A 15,858-nucleotide genomic window follows, 5' to 3' on the forward strand; every position below is an offset into this window, starting at 1 on the left:
AGACCGGGCCCTCCCTGGTGGTGCAGCGGGTTAAAGCATAGCACTAAGAAGTTAAAGCCACTTCAGCATAAGTTCTATCCCCACCCTGGAGGTGACCCACATGGCGCGGCAGACCTCTCCTGACCCGCCTGCTTCTCCCCTCAGCAGTGTACTTCATCAATCTGCCTGTTCTGCTCCCCACTCTGTCTCTGGTGAATCCTCTCGCCACTACTGCACCTCTGGCTTGTACCCTGGTTCTGTACGCACAAATAAATAAATCTTTTTTTTAAAAAAAAAACAAGACCCATTAGGGTTATCTTGAGAATGAAGTGAGAGAACTCCTGAAAAGAAGTTGGCACAGTATTCAGTGACTAACAGGCTAATATTATAGCTGGACCTCACACCTAGGCTCTGACAGAAATGGGAAGCTGAATTAGACACATGGTCTAGAAGGAAAGACAGTGAATGCTAGGTAATAAAACAAGATCAGTGTAAGTAGAAATAGATAAGCAAGAGATAAAGGTTAGAGATTCAAGATCCTCCAAACACCCTACTTTTCCATACAGATAGATAATTTTCTGTGTGTAGGGTGGGTGGTGTGGAGTGGGGACTTTGTCCCAATAATCTAAGTTCTTTCTCCCCTGAGCACAGATCCTAGGAGGAGTGTGGCTTCAGTGGCCGGTCTTCTGCACGTCTTGGGGTTCTAGAATGTGAAAGAAAAAAATGGCCCACACGACGATGTGACCACGCACTGGGCATCTTCTCTGCACTGCCTTTGGGCCTGGCATTTACCTCGTTCAGCTCGCCCAGTGGCAGGACGTGAGTGTGGAGGCTGAGCAGGTTTGCAGCAGAATCTGACGTTCAACAGAGCTGGGCTCCGTAGCTTTGCTCCCTTATTCCCAATGGCTGGGTTATTCATCTCCTGGGGTGTCTGCTTTGTGTCAGGCTCTGGGTGATAGTAGTAGTGTTACAGGGTAGCCCAGAGTGGACTGGGCCGCCTGTCTTTGGGGCCTTACCTGCGTGCTCACAATTCGGTTATACTGCAGATACACACAAAAGGGTCAATAATGGGTTTATTTACAAAAGGGGAAAGGAATAGGAAACAACCCAGGGAAAGAGAGCGGGATACAAAGTAACTGGAATACCTTAGGGCTAGGCTGACTGAACACACAGTAGGAGGTGCTCTAGAAGCCCCTGTGCTTGAACAGAGTCTTCTCCCAGAATATTCATATGGCCATGGGAGTGGAGGTGTGGGGAAGAAGAGGCATTCACAGGCAAGGAGGTATTGGGGTGTGGTTTGTATGATTTCTGTGTTTTCCACTTATTGTTCCCAGTTCTTCTATGCATAAATAAATAAATCCTACAAAAATACAAAAGGAAACTTCTGTTGAAACACGGGCTGATTTATCTGATTCAGAGAATCCCAGGGGAAGATGATGTCGACATTGGCAGAACACTACAGAGAAAACAGTGCCCCTTCCCCCCACCTGGTCATGTGTCATGGAGGCTGTGGAGGCTCAGTGTTGATGTGTGTGGGGTGAGTTGAGGGAGGGGGAAAGGGGACATAGAGTCAGGACTGAGGCCCTCACTCAAGGCTCCCCAGAGTTTTTAGCTGCTGTGCTCCTGGGCCCTCCCATCGGCTGCCCTCCTCTTAGGCTTTTGACTGAAGATGTCTAGATGTCTGAACCTTTCTCCACAGGCTATAGCAAAATCACTCCACAGCCACAGCCATAGCCTAGCCCAGCCTTGGCCATACAGGGTTCCTGGGGCCTCTCCAACACTTCTGTCTGTAACTGTGAGCAGCTGAGTTTCGAGAAGAGGTTGGAATTCTGAGTTGGGTGGTACTTAAGGCAGGAAGGATCACAGAAGCATGAGTACTGACGACCTTAGCATCCCCTATCACCCCATCTGACCCTCCCACAAGGTGTGAGCCAGCATGATTATACCATTTACAATGAAAAAATCTGAAGCTCAGACAGGTTAGGGCCTTGCATCTGTTATCATTATTGAGTATCCCTGAGTATCACAGTAATTCTTTGCTGGAATGGCTGATGACTGAGATTCTCAGTAAAATTTAAGGTCCTCAGGCCTCCATGGTGGTGCATGGGGTTAAGTCTCAGCACTATGAAGCTATCTGCAACCACTGTAGCATAAGTTCAATCCCCCGCCAGGGAGCTAACCCACATAGCATGGCAGAACTTTCCTAACAGACCCCCTCTGTATTTACTTATGCATACAAAAACTGAACTGGGCAACAACTGGGGTACAGGTCAGAGGCATGGGGGGCGGGTTTGAGAGCATTCACCAGAGACAGAGTGGGAAGCAGAACAGGCAGATCAACGGAGCACATTGTTAAGGGGAGCACGGGTGAGTCAGAGAGGTCTGCCATGCCATGTGGGTCACCTCCCTGGCAGGAGATTCAACTCATGCTATCATGACTGTGGATAGCTTCATAGTGCTGAGACTTAACCCCTTACACCACTAGGACTGGCCAATAAAGAAATCTTTAAAAAAAAATCTGACGTCCTCACATAGTCTGCATAGCGTTGCCTATGGCCTTCTCTTTCTGACCACCTCACTGCCCTGCTCTGCTCCAGCCACACTGCACTTTTTGCTATTTACCACCGAATGTGACAGGCACGTTCCCCCATTGAGGACCGTTGCTCTAGCTGTTTCTTCTGCCCAGAACATTCTCTCATCCTCAACTCCAAGCCTACGCTCAAATCTCACCCTCTCGAGAGACTTACACCTAGAAATTCTGCAAAGTGCCTCCTTTCTCCTTACTATTTATAGCACTTATCTTTCAACACTCTCTCTGGTTTACTTCTTTACTATACTTGCTTGCCTTTCTTTCACTGGAATGTAAGCTCTCCAAAGGCAGAGATGTTATCTTGATTGCTGATGCACCCAATCCTTAGAACAGCCTAAAGCATTTCGCAGTTCTCAATAAAAATATGTCCGGTGAAGGAAGGGATGAATGAATAAATACTGAGAACCAAGATCGCAGGTTGCAGTCTCTGGGCTGGCTGGCGCGGGTTCCTGTGGCTAAGTGGAGGATGGCAGAAGGATTAAAATATTTACTGGGAGGGAGCGGTCCCAGCCTCGGATGAAGCGCCGGAGGAACTACATTTCCCGTGAATCTCTGGGCGCAGAGGGGCTGCGGGTGCTGCCGGGAAGGGCTTACGTGTTGGAAGCCACGGCTGGAGCCGGGAGGATGGCAGCTCCGCGAGGTGGGCTATTGGCTCCGGTTGCGGGCGAGCCAGGGGAGTGGTGTGCGGCGTGTGGGAGGAGGTGGGGGCCAGGGTGTCCGGGGACGGAGACTGCCGGACCTGCTGTGCCACTAAGCCCACACCTAAGGCTCAGCGGAAAGATGCATGGGCGCCGGGGCGAGGAGGAGGCACCTCCGATGGGGTTTGAACGGTTGTGGCCGCGCTCGAAGGAGGGTCTGCAGGGAAGGGGGCGCGCGTTGGTCGCGTCGAGCAAAGATGTGGAGGAAGAGGGAACGCCCCCGGCAGTCCACGCAGCTGTCTGCTACAAGTCAGCAAAGATCTTTACTGCCGGTGCTACAGTTGGCCACATCGAGGCCAGCAGAGAAGGGTCTCAACGAACAAACTACAAACTCCCATGATTCTGTCACTGCTCAACTCATGTCCGGTGTCCACGGGCCAGTAGTGTCAGGCCTGAGGAGTGTGTGAAAACTGATGCTCTGTCTGTGCCCGCAGTGTTCCCACTTGCCTGTGTGGTGCAGCATTATAGCTGGGGGAAGATGGGTTCCAACAGCGAAGTGGCACGTCTGCTGGCCAGCAGTGACCCACTGGTCCAGATCTCAGAGGACAAACCCTATGCAGAGGTGAGACCTGGACTGTTTTCACCAGCAGGTGAGACCTAAGGACTCCGCCGCTTAGAGGAGCAAGCTATATGGTCAGCTGGAATAGGAAGGCAGCCCTCTGAGCTTCTAGATCTCTGCAAGATGATGGCCCCAGATAGTGGTCCTCCAAGGAGAGGGGCTTTGTCATTGTAGCTTGGGATTTCTCCTACTTTCCTTCTCCCAGAACTTTCAGCACTTACTGAATTCTAATTTAGCCTTCTTTGATAATTAAAAAAAAAGTTTACTTTCCACATTTTAAATAACCATGCCATTTGTTCCTTTTGCCCATCTAGTAGAGGAAAAAAAAAAAAAAAAGCTGAGCAAGACTTTAACCTCTATTTCTGAAGCTATTAGGTGGATGTTAATCTCTCCCAGACCATTTGAAAGTCACAGCTCTCAAATCACAGCACAAGTTGGATTCTCATTGGACAGATGAGGAAATCAAGTCCTCAAGACAGAAAATAACTGGCCCAAGATTCCACAACTAGTTAGAGGCAGACCTGGACATGAGGCTAAGTCTTCTGACTCCAGACTGCCTGGGGCCACTACCTCCTTCTCTGTCTCAATGGTATGAGCACTTACATACCCTTTCTTGGGAGGCCCACTTCAGGACTCTGGAGCACAGGATAACTGGGACTGGGGCAGGCCAACTGCTTGTGCAGATTCTTCTCTCTCAGGTTTTCTGTTTTTTTCAGCTGTGGATGGGAACCCATCCCCGGGGAGATGCCAAGATCCTTGACAACCGCATCTCCCAGAAGACCCTAGGCCAGTGGATTGCTGAGAACCAGGACTGCTTAGGCACAAAGGTCAAGGACACCTTTAATGGCAAGCTGCCCTTCCTCTTCAAAGTGCTCTCTGTTGAAACGGCCCTGTCCATCCAGGCACACCCTAATAAGGTACAGGATCAGAGCGGGGGCCCAGAGACCAGGGTAGAGAAGGCCCTGCCATGTCAAGGCCCTCCCATAATTTTTACTGCTGCTTTTATCCCAATCCATGTCAGGTACCAGCCCAAATCTAAATTCAGGCCTGACAACTCCCAATTTAGCTCCACGAGGCCAAATGCCAGTGACACATGCTGGCAGATGTCTGAGTAGACAGCTGACCAGCTTGTGCTAGGGGAGCTTTCCCAAGCTGGTTCCTGGGAGCTTGATCTTAGGTTGTCCGCATCCAGTCCAGGACTATTCATATCTGCCATTTACCCACCTGTCTCTCTGGGAGAGTTTACTTCCAGGGCGGAGCAGGTACCTGGCTCTATCCCAAGAGTCTGTGCACAAGGCACTGAGTCACAGCCATGCACTGGCCTGTTCAGACTCTTTTCTAGGTGAGTAGCTAAGACCCAGAGAAGAGAGGGATTTGCCCACAGTCAAACAGCTTAGTGTCAGAGACTGGCTTGGTATTTAGGTTCCCTGATTCACACACAGTTCAGACCTCCTAAAGTCTACCCAGCTAACTCCCATATTTGGCCCCTGTTCCTCCTTCCCTGGGTCAACTGAACCCTGACTTTCCACAATATTGTTTTGACTGGGCTTGTTGCCAGATGCAGAAACCTACTGTTGGGCTGTTTGGCAACTGGGCAGGGAAGAGAGCGAGGGCAGGGTGGGGCTGGTGTCCTCCTCGGCGATGGCTTTACCGTGACCCTCTTCCTCTTATTCTTCCTCTTCCCCTATAGGAGCTGGCAGAGAAGTTGCACCTCCAAGCTCCACAGCACTACCCTGATGCCAACCATAAACCAGAGATGGCCATTGCCCTCACCTCCTTCCAGGGCTTATGTGGCTTCCGGCCAGTTGAGGAGATTGTAAACTTTCTGACAAGTAAGATTGGACAAAAAGCTGAGAGCATGCAGATTGGGTCTGGGCTATAAGAGGGACCCCTGGTAGAGCTGAACAGGAGCAGAGAACCAAGGCTGAATATCCCAGGAACTGAGGGGCTGGTGGACCTCATCAATTCTTGGAGCCATTGGGCAGGACTGTGAGGCCAGGCTCAGGTGTGATTGCCAAGGGCTGGTGGTGAGTGGTCAGTTTTCACTGCAAAGCTTGCACAGTATTGCCTGGCACCTTGGTTAGAGATAAGATGGGAGGCTTCCTCCAACTCCTCACCTTGGGGGATGCCACCTTGCCATTCCTGATATGGGCCTGGCCTGGCTTCCTGCAGAGGTACCTGAATTCCGGTTTCTGATTGGAGAAAGTGCGGCAACACAGCTGAAGCAAAGCATGAGCCGTGACGCACAGGCCGTGTCCTCTGCTCTGCAGAACTGTTTCTCCCACCTAATGAAGAGTGAGAAGAAGGTGGTGGTAGAGCAGCTCAATGTGCTGGTGAAGCGGATCTCCCAGGAAGGTGGGTGGTGATGTAGGCCAGGTGCAGGGCTGTGTCATGGCCCCCACCAGATCAGACACTAGGCTGTGGGGAACAGGTTCTCCACCCCTTTGCTCAAGTTCCCTTGAGCCCAATTTAGGTGGCCTGTTGGCGACTTCACGTTTCTTTCCCAGTATGTGGAGCAGGGCTCTAGGTTCATGGCTACTTCCTAACCAGCTGTCTTCTCTACTTGGCGGGAAGCAGATGGACTTAGAAGCTTCAGGATGACTTTCACCCAAGTGTTCTGAGACTTCCTCAGCCCTCCGATGGATTTGTACTTGGGGGCTAGAGAGCAGGAAAGAACAAGGGAGGGGGAAAAAAGGAGATCCTCTTCTCCAAAGGCCTAACACCCAGAGCTTAGTCATTTGACCCTTCATTCAATACCTGCTATGTGCCCAACCCTGTGCGAACTAAGACCTCTGGAAATGACTGTGATGGGTGTGGTCATGTTACCTTTGGGCTGGGGAGTCAATCCAAGCAGGGACTCTCAGCCATGAGCTGATGTGGCACCTATCATCAGGCCCAGCCCCTTCTACAGTGACTGCCCTGTTGTCCTGCCTCTGTCTCTGTACAAATCTTTGAGCCACAGGGACTACTTTACTCAAGGGTACCATTGTTTTGGTGTTTTCTCTGCTTGCATGCCTCACCTTGTAGGGTTCCCTATTCACCACAGAACTGATTACTCTGCTCGGGGGTCCTGTCACACCCTGGTTGTATGTCAGGTGTAGTGCCTTTTTAAAAAAAAAAAAAATTATTTATGCATACAGAACTGGGGTACAAGCCAGAGGTGCAGGGGCGGTGAGGGGATTCACCAGAGACAGAGTGGGGAGCACAGGCAGCCATGCTTCTCTTCCTCTGCATACTCAAGACGACTCCACTCACACCCTGTCCCCCAATTCCAAGAAGCCTCCCTCCCCAGTCTGGCCTTGCTGAGCTCACCCACTCCTGGGCATTCTCCAGGACACATTTTGGTGCATTATGCCTCATACTGTCTGGGGTGACCAGCCATCCTGTCAACCTGGGGCTGGGAGATGTGGGATGCAGTACTTTCAGAGCTAATATAGGGAAAGGCTGGATTAACTAGGACAGACAGACACCTATGTGGAACCCTGGACTAGCTCCCTAATTGAACTGCCAGGTCACTGGTTCTTAGCCAGGGAAACTGGCAATTGTTTGGAGACATTTTTGGTTGTCAAACCTGGATTGGGGGTGTTAGAGAGGTCTAATGGGGAGTGTTCAGGAGTGGAGGTTGAGAACCACTGCAGAAGCCCACTCATGTGCCTGGTGCAGTGTTGGGCACCAAGGAGACCAGAATAGGGAGATGGCATCTGTGTTGCCAGGAAGGCTGGCTACCACTGGGCTAGGGATGTGGCTAGGACACTCCTAACACTTCCGGGCACCTTCTGGATGCCTCCCTGACCAGGATGAGGCTGTGAACACCACTGAGCGTTCCTAAGTGCCTTGGGTGCTCTGCGATCCTCAGTGGCTGCTGGACACAACATGGAAGAGGTCTGTGGGGAGCTCTTGCTGCAGCTGCACCAGCAGTATCCAGGTGATATCGGGTGTTTTGCCATCTACTTCCTGAACCTGCTTAGCCTGAAGCCGGGGGAGGCCATGTTTCTGGAGGCCAACATGCCCCACGCCTACCTGAAAGGAGGTGAGCCGAATTTCAGCCGCAAACCCCCAGCCCCCTCTGGCTTTGTTTGCCCACAGGACAAAGTGGGGAGAGGGTGGTTGAGACCTTCTTTGAGGACTGTTCAGCTCTGACCTCCCAGGGTTGCTGGGGAGAGCAGGGATGCGAATGGCAGCGTGGGGTTGACACCGCTGAGGCTTCACACCAGCCCTGGGAAGTCCTGGCACTCTGAGGCTGAGCCCTGTCCGTAAGTGTGGGGAGCACAATTTGCACCCAGGCTCTACTGAATCAGGCTGCTATTCCCCTGCATGACACTGTCCTAACTAGCTAGAGATCCCTACACTAAACACGTCACCACAGAACACACATTTTGACTGTTGGCCATTTATCAGCTCACGGACAGAATTCTATGGTAGAACAGTCTGGGGAAGATGGGGCTCCCCTGGGGGTTAACCCGGCTCCTCCTGACAACAGCAGATGCTCTGTACCACTGTTTGGTATCTGCTGTCTTTGCCCACTCTCCCGCAGAATGCAGCTCTCATTTCCCCCAGCTCTGCAGGAGGTTTATGGAGCTCAGATTGGGAAGCCCAGCCCTCCACAGCCAACTCCATCATCTTCACTTGTTACCTCTGTGTCCCCAGACTGTGTGGAGTGCATGGCATGCTCAGACAACACGGTGCGTGCTGGCCTCACACCCAAGTTCATCGATGTGCCAACCCTGTGTGAAATGCTCAGCTATACCCCTGGCCCCAGCAAGGACAGGCTCTTCCCTCCAGCACGGAGTCAGGAAGACCCCTACCTCTCTGTCTATGACCCCCCTGTGCCAGACTTCACTGTCATGAAGATGGAGGTGAGTGAGGGGTCATGGTGGGTGCGTTGTGGCAGGAGAACCCTGCTAAGGGTCACAGTGTGGACTCTGCCTGGGGTTGGGGTGCCTTTCTGTGAAGCTCACTCTGGAGGGGAGTGGCCCACTTCTACCATGTTGACAAGGACCAGATGGTGGGGAGGGGGTACAGAATGTTCCTTCTCACAGCCTTTGTGGTGTCTTGACCCCCTGTGCTGTACTACCCAACTGTTCCTTCTTGTCCAGGTCCCTGGCTCTGTCACTGAATACAAGGTCTTGGCACTGGACTCTGCCAGCATCCTCTTGCTGGTGCAGGGGACAGTGACAGCCAGCACTCCTACAGCCCAGGCGGCAATCCCCCTAAAGCGTGGCGGGGTGCTCTTCATTGGTGCCAAAGAGATGGTCTCGCTGCAGCTCACTGCGCCTGAGGGCCTGCTCATGTTCCGTGCCTGCTGTCTGCTGTAGAGGACACGGCCTCCTGCTCTCCTCTGCCAGGCGCCTGAAATCTTGGCCCAGCCCAAACCCCTTCACTGCTCTGGACTCTTTGGGTATGTCCTAGAAGAGATGGGGTACAGGAACGAGCTTGGCGGTACACCTCCTGAGCTCGCCTCGGCAGAACCATCTTTCTGGGAGAGGGCCCACATGAGCAAGAAGGGCTAACTAACACTCCTCTCGCTGTAGCATCTCTTTGCCATGGCTGACCCCAGCCCCCTCATTGCAGGAGGCAGCAGCTCTGTTCCAGCCTCCAGCACTGGGCAGGCTGGTGACATCTGATTAGTTCAGCATTAATTACATCAAAAGGCTAAGTAATTAGCTTCTAGGAACAGGGTACTGGCCCTGAGACTGCCCGTTTCCTCAGCTGTAAGGGAAGGAGGCTAGGTGTGTAGACTAATGTGCCCATCGTTACCCTTTTGCTCTGCCCAAGCAATTAAAGATCAAGTCTGTTGGTGTGTTCAGGCTGTGGGGTAAAAACGTCAGCCTTTGGTGTTCCAGTTCCTGAAAGGAGTACTCTCTGCATGTCGTTTTGCTTCATTCCTATATAAAACAAGTCCTTAGGGTGGGCAAGGACTCAGCCCTTTTAGAGCAAAGTGTGGGAATGCTCTCAGATGCTAAGCTAGCAGGCTGGCCATGGGCCCTCCAGTCCTGGGGACGGAGGGGGTGGGTCTAAAATTGTGCACTGTCAGTGCAAGATTCTTCCCTCCAGTTTGAGCTGGTCTTAGAACAGGGGTCAACAGGCTAGACCTGGGCACGTCCATTCATTTATACACTATCCATTGCCTTCAAGCTACAAGGGCGGGCTTGGAATGTGCTGGGATGTATGGCCTGCAAAGCTGAAGTGTGGGCTGAGCCCTTTATACACACAGCAAACTGGTCAAGCACTTCTCTGGAGCACACACAGCCCCTGCAGATTCAGGGGCTCAGGGGCAGGACAGCTGGGTCTGCACAGTGAAGGCAAACTCTTGCTTTTTCTAAACTGGCAGGAGACTACCTCCTACTGGCGTAGGAGGGCATCTACCCTGCTGGTGCCTGTCTTGTAGAAGTGGGGCACACCTCTGCAGGAGGCTCAACAGCCATTTTGCCTCTGAGGTTTCTGACCAGAAATTTGGGTCCTGCCACCCCACACTAAGCAGAGACCCAGGGCTCCCGATGCCTTCTGGTGCAGTAAGGACCTAGACTTGTACAAGTGTCTTTCTGAGCCATGCCCACTCTAGGCTCAGTATCACAGAACCCCAGGAAACTGCTTTCCAGTAAGTTCTGGCCAATGTGTTCTGTATTTTTTGGCCTCTACATTTTCTTCACCTGGGAAGAAAGGTCTACAAAAGCGAACCCCTTCTAAATAAAAGGGCTGTTCTATCCATGGTCGCCACTTAGAAACAGGCCTGAAAATGATGTCCTGCAGAACAGCAGAAAGGGGAGGAGGTGGAGGAAGAGCAATCAGGCATTTCGTTTCAGAATTCCGAAGGGAAGTGACTACAATCTAGGCTTTTCTTAAAAATCCCATTGTAACACAGAGACAGCTCAACTTGTATATTTGTATTTATTTTTATAAACTTACAGAGCTGTAGAAGCATAAGCCAAGAGTTCTATGGCGTGCTCTAAATACCTAGGGTGCCACTCCCATCTGCGAGGTAAGTCAGATACATCCTCTGCCCAGGGCACTGCCACCTGCAGAAGCCAGGGACTACGATTAAGGCACTGGGCACCTTGGTGCCTGTATTGGTGACATTTTGGCCTCTGGCCCCAAACTGCTGGCCATGTCTGCCCTGCCTCACTGTATGCTGTCCCTAGCTACAGGTGTCTGTAGTGTTTTTTTACAAAGGTAAGGCCTCCCCCAAGCGGCCAGCCAGCTCTGGCACATGCCCTGAGGGACAGCTGCAGCCAAAAACACCAGTGCTGATTCAGAGCATCGACTGCCCAGGGGTGCCTGTCTTTGGGTCCTGCTGTCACCCTCATACCCAGAAGCTGCCAAATGCTTAGGCTACTCTGTCTTAATTAACACCCCCACAGAAATGTGGCCCCCACTTGGCTTCAACAGCTTTCTGGCCTCCACTGCCACCAGTTAGTCCCCACCCTGTCATACATCCAAACCCTGATCTTGTGTGTCCTTCTCCACCTCCACAGAAACAAAGGCCTGCCCCAGGCTCTGGGTGGGAGGGGTTTAGGAGGTGCTATCACCCCCAGTAGGCACTCACACAAAGGGCTGGGAATGCTCTGCACCTGTGAGGAGCACCACAGCCCTTTCCAGCAGAGAATAACCATCCACATCCCCATTCTGCAGACCCCAAGCTGAGCTGCCTCTGTCCGTCCCATCTACCTCCTGTGGTGCTGCCAGCTGTACAATAAAGATTGGCCATTGTCTCCTGGACATCTTAGAACCCTCTCAACGATTTGAGAAAAAGCACCAAATGGATGACAATCAAGTACTGATGGGACATATGTCACCTGCCAACTGACAAGGCCTTTTATCTAAAATTCTGACCTCTAATCACCTCATGGTATAAAACAAGAAGAGTCCCCATATTCCTCTTATGTCTCCAGTCACAGGACATCAAACTTTCCCTAATCCTGACTGCTATGCCCCTTAGGCTAGGAGCCCTGTGCATTCTCATTTGGTCTCCACAGCATGGTTCTAGGTGAGGCAAAACAAAACAATGAAAAGCTAAATTTGAGAGAGAGAGTAGGCAGAGCAAGAATGCTATGCCACTGAGGTCATGGGATTGGTGCCTGTGTCCGCTGTGTTCTGTGGGGGCCTCAGATGCTGACACAGGTCCCTTCTCCCCATCCTGTCACTGTCCTTTATGACGAAAGTCACAGGGCTGCATCAGTGTACCATCCATGCACTGCTACTTCTCAAGTTGAAAAAGCTAAACAAATAGGAAGTCTCCTGATTATTTCCTGCTGCTCCCTCTGCTGGTCACCACAAACACTGCTGGCCTCGGTGAGCTTAGGTCCCTTCACCCAACCTAGTCAGCTTTTAAACACTGGAGGGACTAGCCAAGACTCAGGTGAAGAATGGTGACCAAGAAGAGACAAATAAATAAATATGTACATAATGGAGCAGTTCTCTAGGAATGGGCTAAGCAGTCTCCTTAGACCCACCCAGGCAGTTGGGCCAGCCCAGGCCCAGGCAATCTGGAAGTGCCATCAAGCAACCTGCTGTGCTCTACCCATGGTCAGCTACAGAGGACCGAAGTGTCTTGCTTTACCACCTCTTGAAAGTCAAACAAGTTATCCATTATGGAGCTAAGCAAGAGGAAGACAGGGTATAGAATTTCTTGAACTGGTCCCAAATAATTGTTTTTCAAGGATTATAGCTACAAGTCATAAAGTGCTATTTTCTGCCTCCATATATAATACCAGCATAGCCTGGGCACTGAAACTCTCCTTTCCCCACCAAAGCAGGACAACAAATACTAGCCAAGATTATTTCTTAGCCAATTCTGTCCCTCGCCATAAGAACCTGAAGCCCCAGTAGTGCCCCTATTAAAGTGATTTCTCTAGCTGCCAACAGCGGAGGAAACGGCAGCATCCCATCGGTCACCCCGTGACTCAGAGGGAGGCCTCTGGTCTGAAAAGCACCAGGTAAGGGGTATCTGGGGTCAGTGACCTGCCCAGCAGGTCAGTGCCTCCAGTGATTCTGGGGCTGCCAGCAGATCTCGCCACACACTTGCTACTCCTGGGCCAACAGTGCTCTGCAAGCAAAGCAAGCAGGGCCCACTCAGGGGTTATGTCTACTGGAGGGTACAGGAAGAAGAGTCCCCGGGACAGCACCAGCAGCAGGAGCACGTTGAGTTTATGGGCTTGGGGGGAATGAGGTCCAAGTCCTCATCATCTGGAATCTCATCCAGGTGGTATCCATCCTGGAGCAGCTGCCGGCTGACATCCTGGTTCACCTGCTAAGAGCAGAAGAGAAAGAACTGGTAAGCCAGGCCACAAAGCACAAGGAACTGCTGCCTGAAAGGAAGACCTGCTCTTACCACAGCTTCCTGTCCAGCTCCGTGCTTAGGCCAACCCCATACATCTCTGGGTTACGCCACCTCACCCAGCAGTGGGTTTATCAGTATAGGACAGGCTGCACTGTCACTAAGTATCAGGGGAGCTGCTCTCACCAAAGAATCCTGAGACATCGGATGTAAATATCAGGCCCCAGATTGTAAGTCAATGCCCTGATTGTTGCCACTGGGAACCTCAACTGGCCACTACGAAAGCTACAGAATACAGAAAATGACACTAGAACAGTGAGGTACAAAAGCTGAAGAATATGGGTTACAGTGGAATGGGCCTGGAAAGCAGGTGCCGGCAGACCTTTCCTACAAAGTGAAGCCTGTGAGCATGGCATCACCAGTTCCACTGAGCAGAAGGAAAATGAGACAAGACAGTGTAGAACTTTCTTCAGCTCTTGGCTAATTTTTCTTAATTTTAAGTCTTAGGGACTCACATATCCAGGAGGATACAATATGTAAACTGCCTGTATTCCCCTTAGGCAGAAACTCGGGGCGGCCAAGGTTTCCTGACACGGAGGAGCAAACACCTGTAGTGTAGTCATGCCTGTCAAAGGCAGCAAAATGAGCAGGCAGAACTTTATATCCCTGTTTGTGTATGAGACCATCATTGGAAACATGTGGCAAAGGCTAACCCCAGAGTCTAACAGCCTGAGCTTCCATAGATGGAATGTCTGCAGGTACGCAAGTTGGTGGGCCTGGAAGAAAGCAAGCCTGGTGGAGGGTATTCAGGGAAGGGTGGGTGACTGGAATGACAGTGAGAGGCAGGCCTAGGACCATGAAGTCCCGGCTCCAGAAGACGTTTCAAATCAGTAAGGAAGTTTTTAAGAGCCACCCAAGGGAGGTGGTAGGTAGTGAGGCCTCTTGGAGGTATCTGTAGCTAGGAACTAGGTAAGTTCCTCACTACAAGCAGCATTCCAGCAAGCAGAGACAAGTAAACACTTAGCTGTGACTTAATGAGAGGACTCCTTTTCTAAGTGGTGCCCTGCACAGAGAGTCTATGGCCTCCTAGATTTTCAACGGCCCTTCTCAGACACCTGTATCTTTGCTGGGGGAAGAGGACACAGTGCCTGGAGACCAAAGGCTGGGACAGTGCCACCAAATAACAAGCACCAGACAAGTCTCTGGCAGCAGTAGCGCGCTGCCTACAGCCCCACCCTGGGCAGAAGGGTGCTCTGGACTTGCCTCTGCAGAGGAATACCCGGAGGAGTATCTGGATTCCAGCTCCCCATCACTAGGAGAAGAGGAAGAGTCAGTTTAGGGGGGTGCCTGTGGAGGGCAGCTGCACGTAGCAGGATGGAAATCATGCAAGGGGGTCTGGAGGACTTGTGAAGCAAAGACCACAAACCACAGAATGCAAGCTGTGAGTACAAATGGCTCCTTCAATTGGCTCCAGTAGGGGCAGGGCCATTGCCACTAACAGTGCAGACATGACAGGGCAGGATTGCCCCCCACAAGGACGGTGCTTGAGATCCAAGCATGATCACCTGAGTCAGTCCTCTAACCAAGCCATCCTGGGGACAGTGCTGCAAAGGCAGCCCTGGAACATGCATGAAGGGTCTCGGAAGAGACAGGGAACAAGCGAAGGCACTAAGCGATCTGCACTTTTACGCAAGTCACTCCCAAGGGCTATGTTCATGGAGTGCACTTACCTGTCAGAGTCAAGGGAAACCAGGTTTTCATCTGGACTCTGGCTAAGTGCAGTATAGCCCTTATTAAACTTCACTGACCTGAGATGGAGAGACCAAGCACAGATGAGGCACTGGCATTTTCACAGGGAACACCTGAATCTCCACCCTTCTGGAAGGAAGCACTGGCCTAACCTGCCTGCAATCTGGTCACGCCCTGTATCTGGCCACAGCGCCTCAGAATATGCACTTCCATTTGGCTCTTGGGAAAAAATACACCTCCTCTCTCAAGAATCAGGACACCCCCCCAACAACAACCCCCTAATTAAACAAAAGCCAAAAAAAACTTTAAGAACTTCACCCCTCTGTTTCAATTCTTATCTTTAAAAGAGGCAGTGAACAGAACCTATCCAGCCCTGAACTCTCTGGCCAGACACTGCTCTCCATCCTCTAGGGGTCCACCCATTATGCTTCCCCCTAACTGAGATACACAGACAGGGGGTGAGCCTGGGGCACTTATAATACAAGAAAGGGCAATTCCTATTTCCATAGATGGTGAACCTGCTCGGCCTTAACCGTGAGTTGGGCCTCCCAGCCTAAGAACTAAGCCTTCTCTGGACGCTGCGTGCGCAGGGGAAGTGGCGCTTGCGGAGACCTTTTCCCAGAAGAGTCGGGACGGTACGGGGAGGCCCCCAGCATGCCTTTTCTCCGCAGGACGGCCTTGGCCAGGTCCCGGTGCTTCTCTGGAAGTTAAAGGGCCGGGATCAGTGGTGTCTTCCCCCCTCGGCCGCGTCTCCCAAACGCCCGGAACCCACGCTTTCTGAATGGATTTTCCGAGGCTAGCGGCAGTCGCCTCTCTGGGGTCGCCCCAGCCGGGTCCCGGAGCCCACCCCAGGGATGCCGCCGCCCGCTCAGGCAGACTCCCCCCATCGGGCCGCACTCACGCAGCTTGGCCTGAAGGGAGGGCGCGCGCGTCACCATGTACGGCCCCCGCTTCTCCACAGCTGCCGGGGCCCGCTCCCCTGGCCGGGGGGCTCCACTGCCGCTTCTCC

The 15,858-nt window shown here is 52.0% G+C and overlaps 2 protein-coding genes across 2 annotated transcripts; one reads left to right on the forward strand and one right to left on the reverse strand.

The window, feature by feature from the left end:
* The first annotated feature begins 3,162 nt into the window (after window positions 1-3,162).
* MPI (mannose phosphate isomerase) lies at window positions 3,163-9,653 on the forward strand. The gene is made up of 8 exons (XM_004687986.2): window positions 3,163-3,209; window positions 3,702-3,829; window positions 4,543-4,743; window positions 5,517-5,658; window positions 5,999-6,181; window positions 7,683-7,856; window positions 8,474-8,682; window positions 8,923-9,653. Exons 1-8 carry the CDS (start codon window positions 3,194-3,196, stop codon window positions 9,139-9,141), a joined length of 1,272 nt encoding a protein of 423 aa, XP_004688043.1. The 5' UTR covers window positions 3,163-3,193; the 3' UTR covers window positions 9,142-9,653.
* A 1,042-nt stretch (window positions 9,654-10,695) lies between these two features.
* Window positions 10,696-15,852, reverse strand: FAM219B (family with sequence similarity 219, member B). The gene is made up of 5 exons (XM_012728686.1): window positions 15,751-15,852; window positions 15,462-15,549; window positions 14,831-14,908; window positions 14,364-14,412; window positions 10,696-13,070 (listed from the first exon to the last, which is right to left on the reverse strand). The coding sequence occupies exons 1-5, from the start codon at window positions 15,785-15,787 to the stop codon at window positions 12,909-12,911; spliced, it is 414 nt and encodes a 137-aa protein (XP_012584140.1). The 5' UTR covers window positions 15,788-15,852; the 3' UTR covers window positions 10,696-12,908.
* Between the last annotated feature and the right edge of the window lie 6 nt (window positions 15,853-15,858).

The sequence above is a fragment of the Condylura cristata genome, unplaced genomic scaffold (assembly GCF_000260355.1).
Source record: "Condylura cristata isolate star-nosed mole 26May11 unplaced genomic scaffold, ConCri1.0 scaffold00023, whole genome shotgun sequence".
In the NCBI taxonomy this organism is placed as follows: Eukaryota; Metazoa; Chordata; class Mammalia; order Eulipotyphla; family Talpidae; genus Condylura; species Condylura cristata.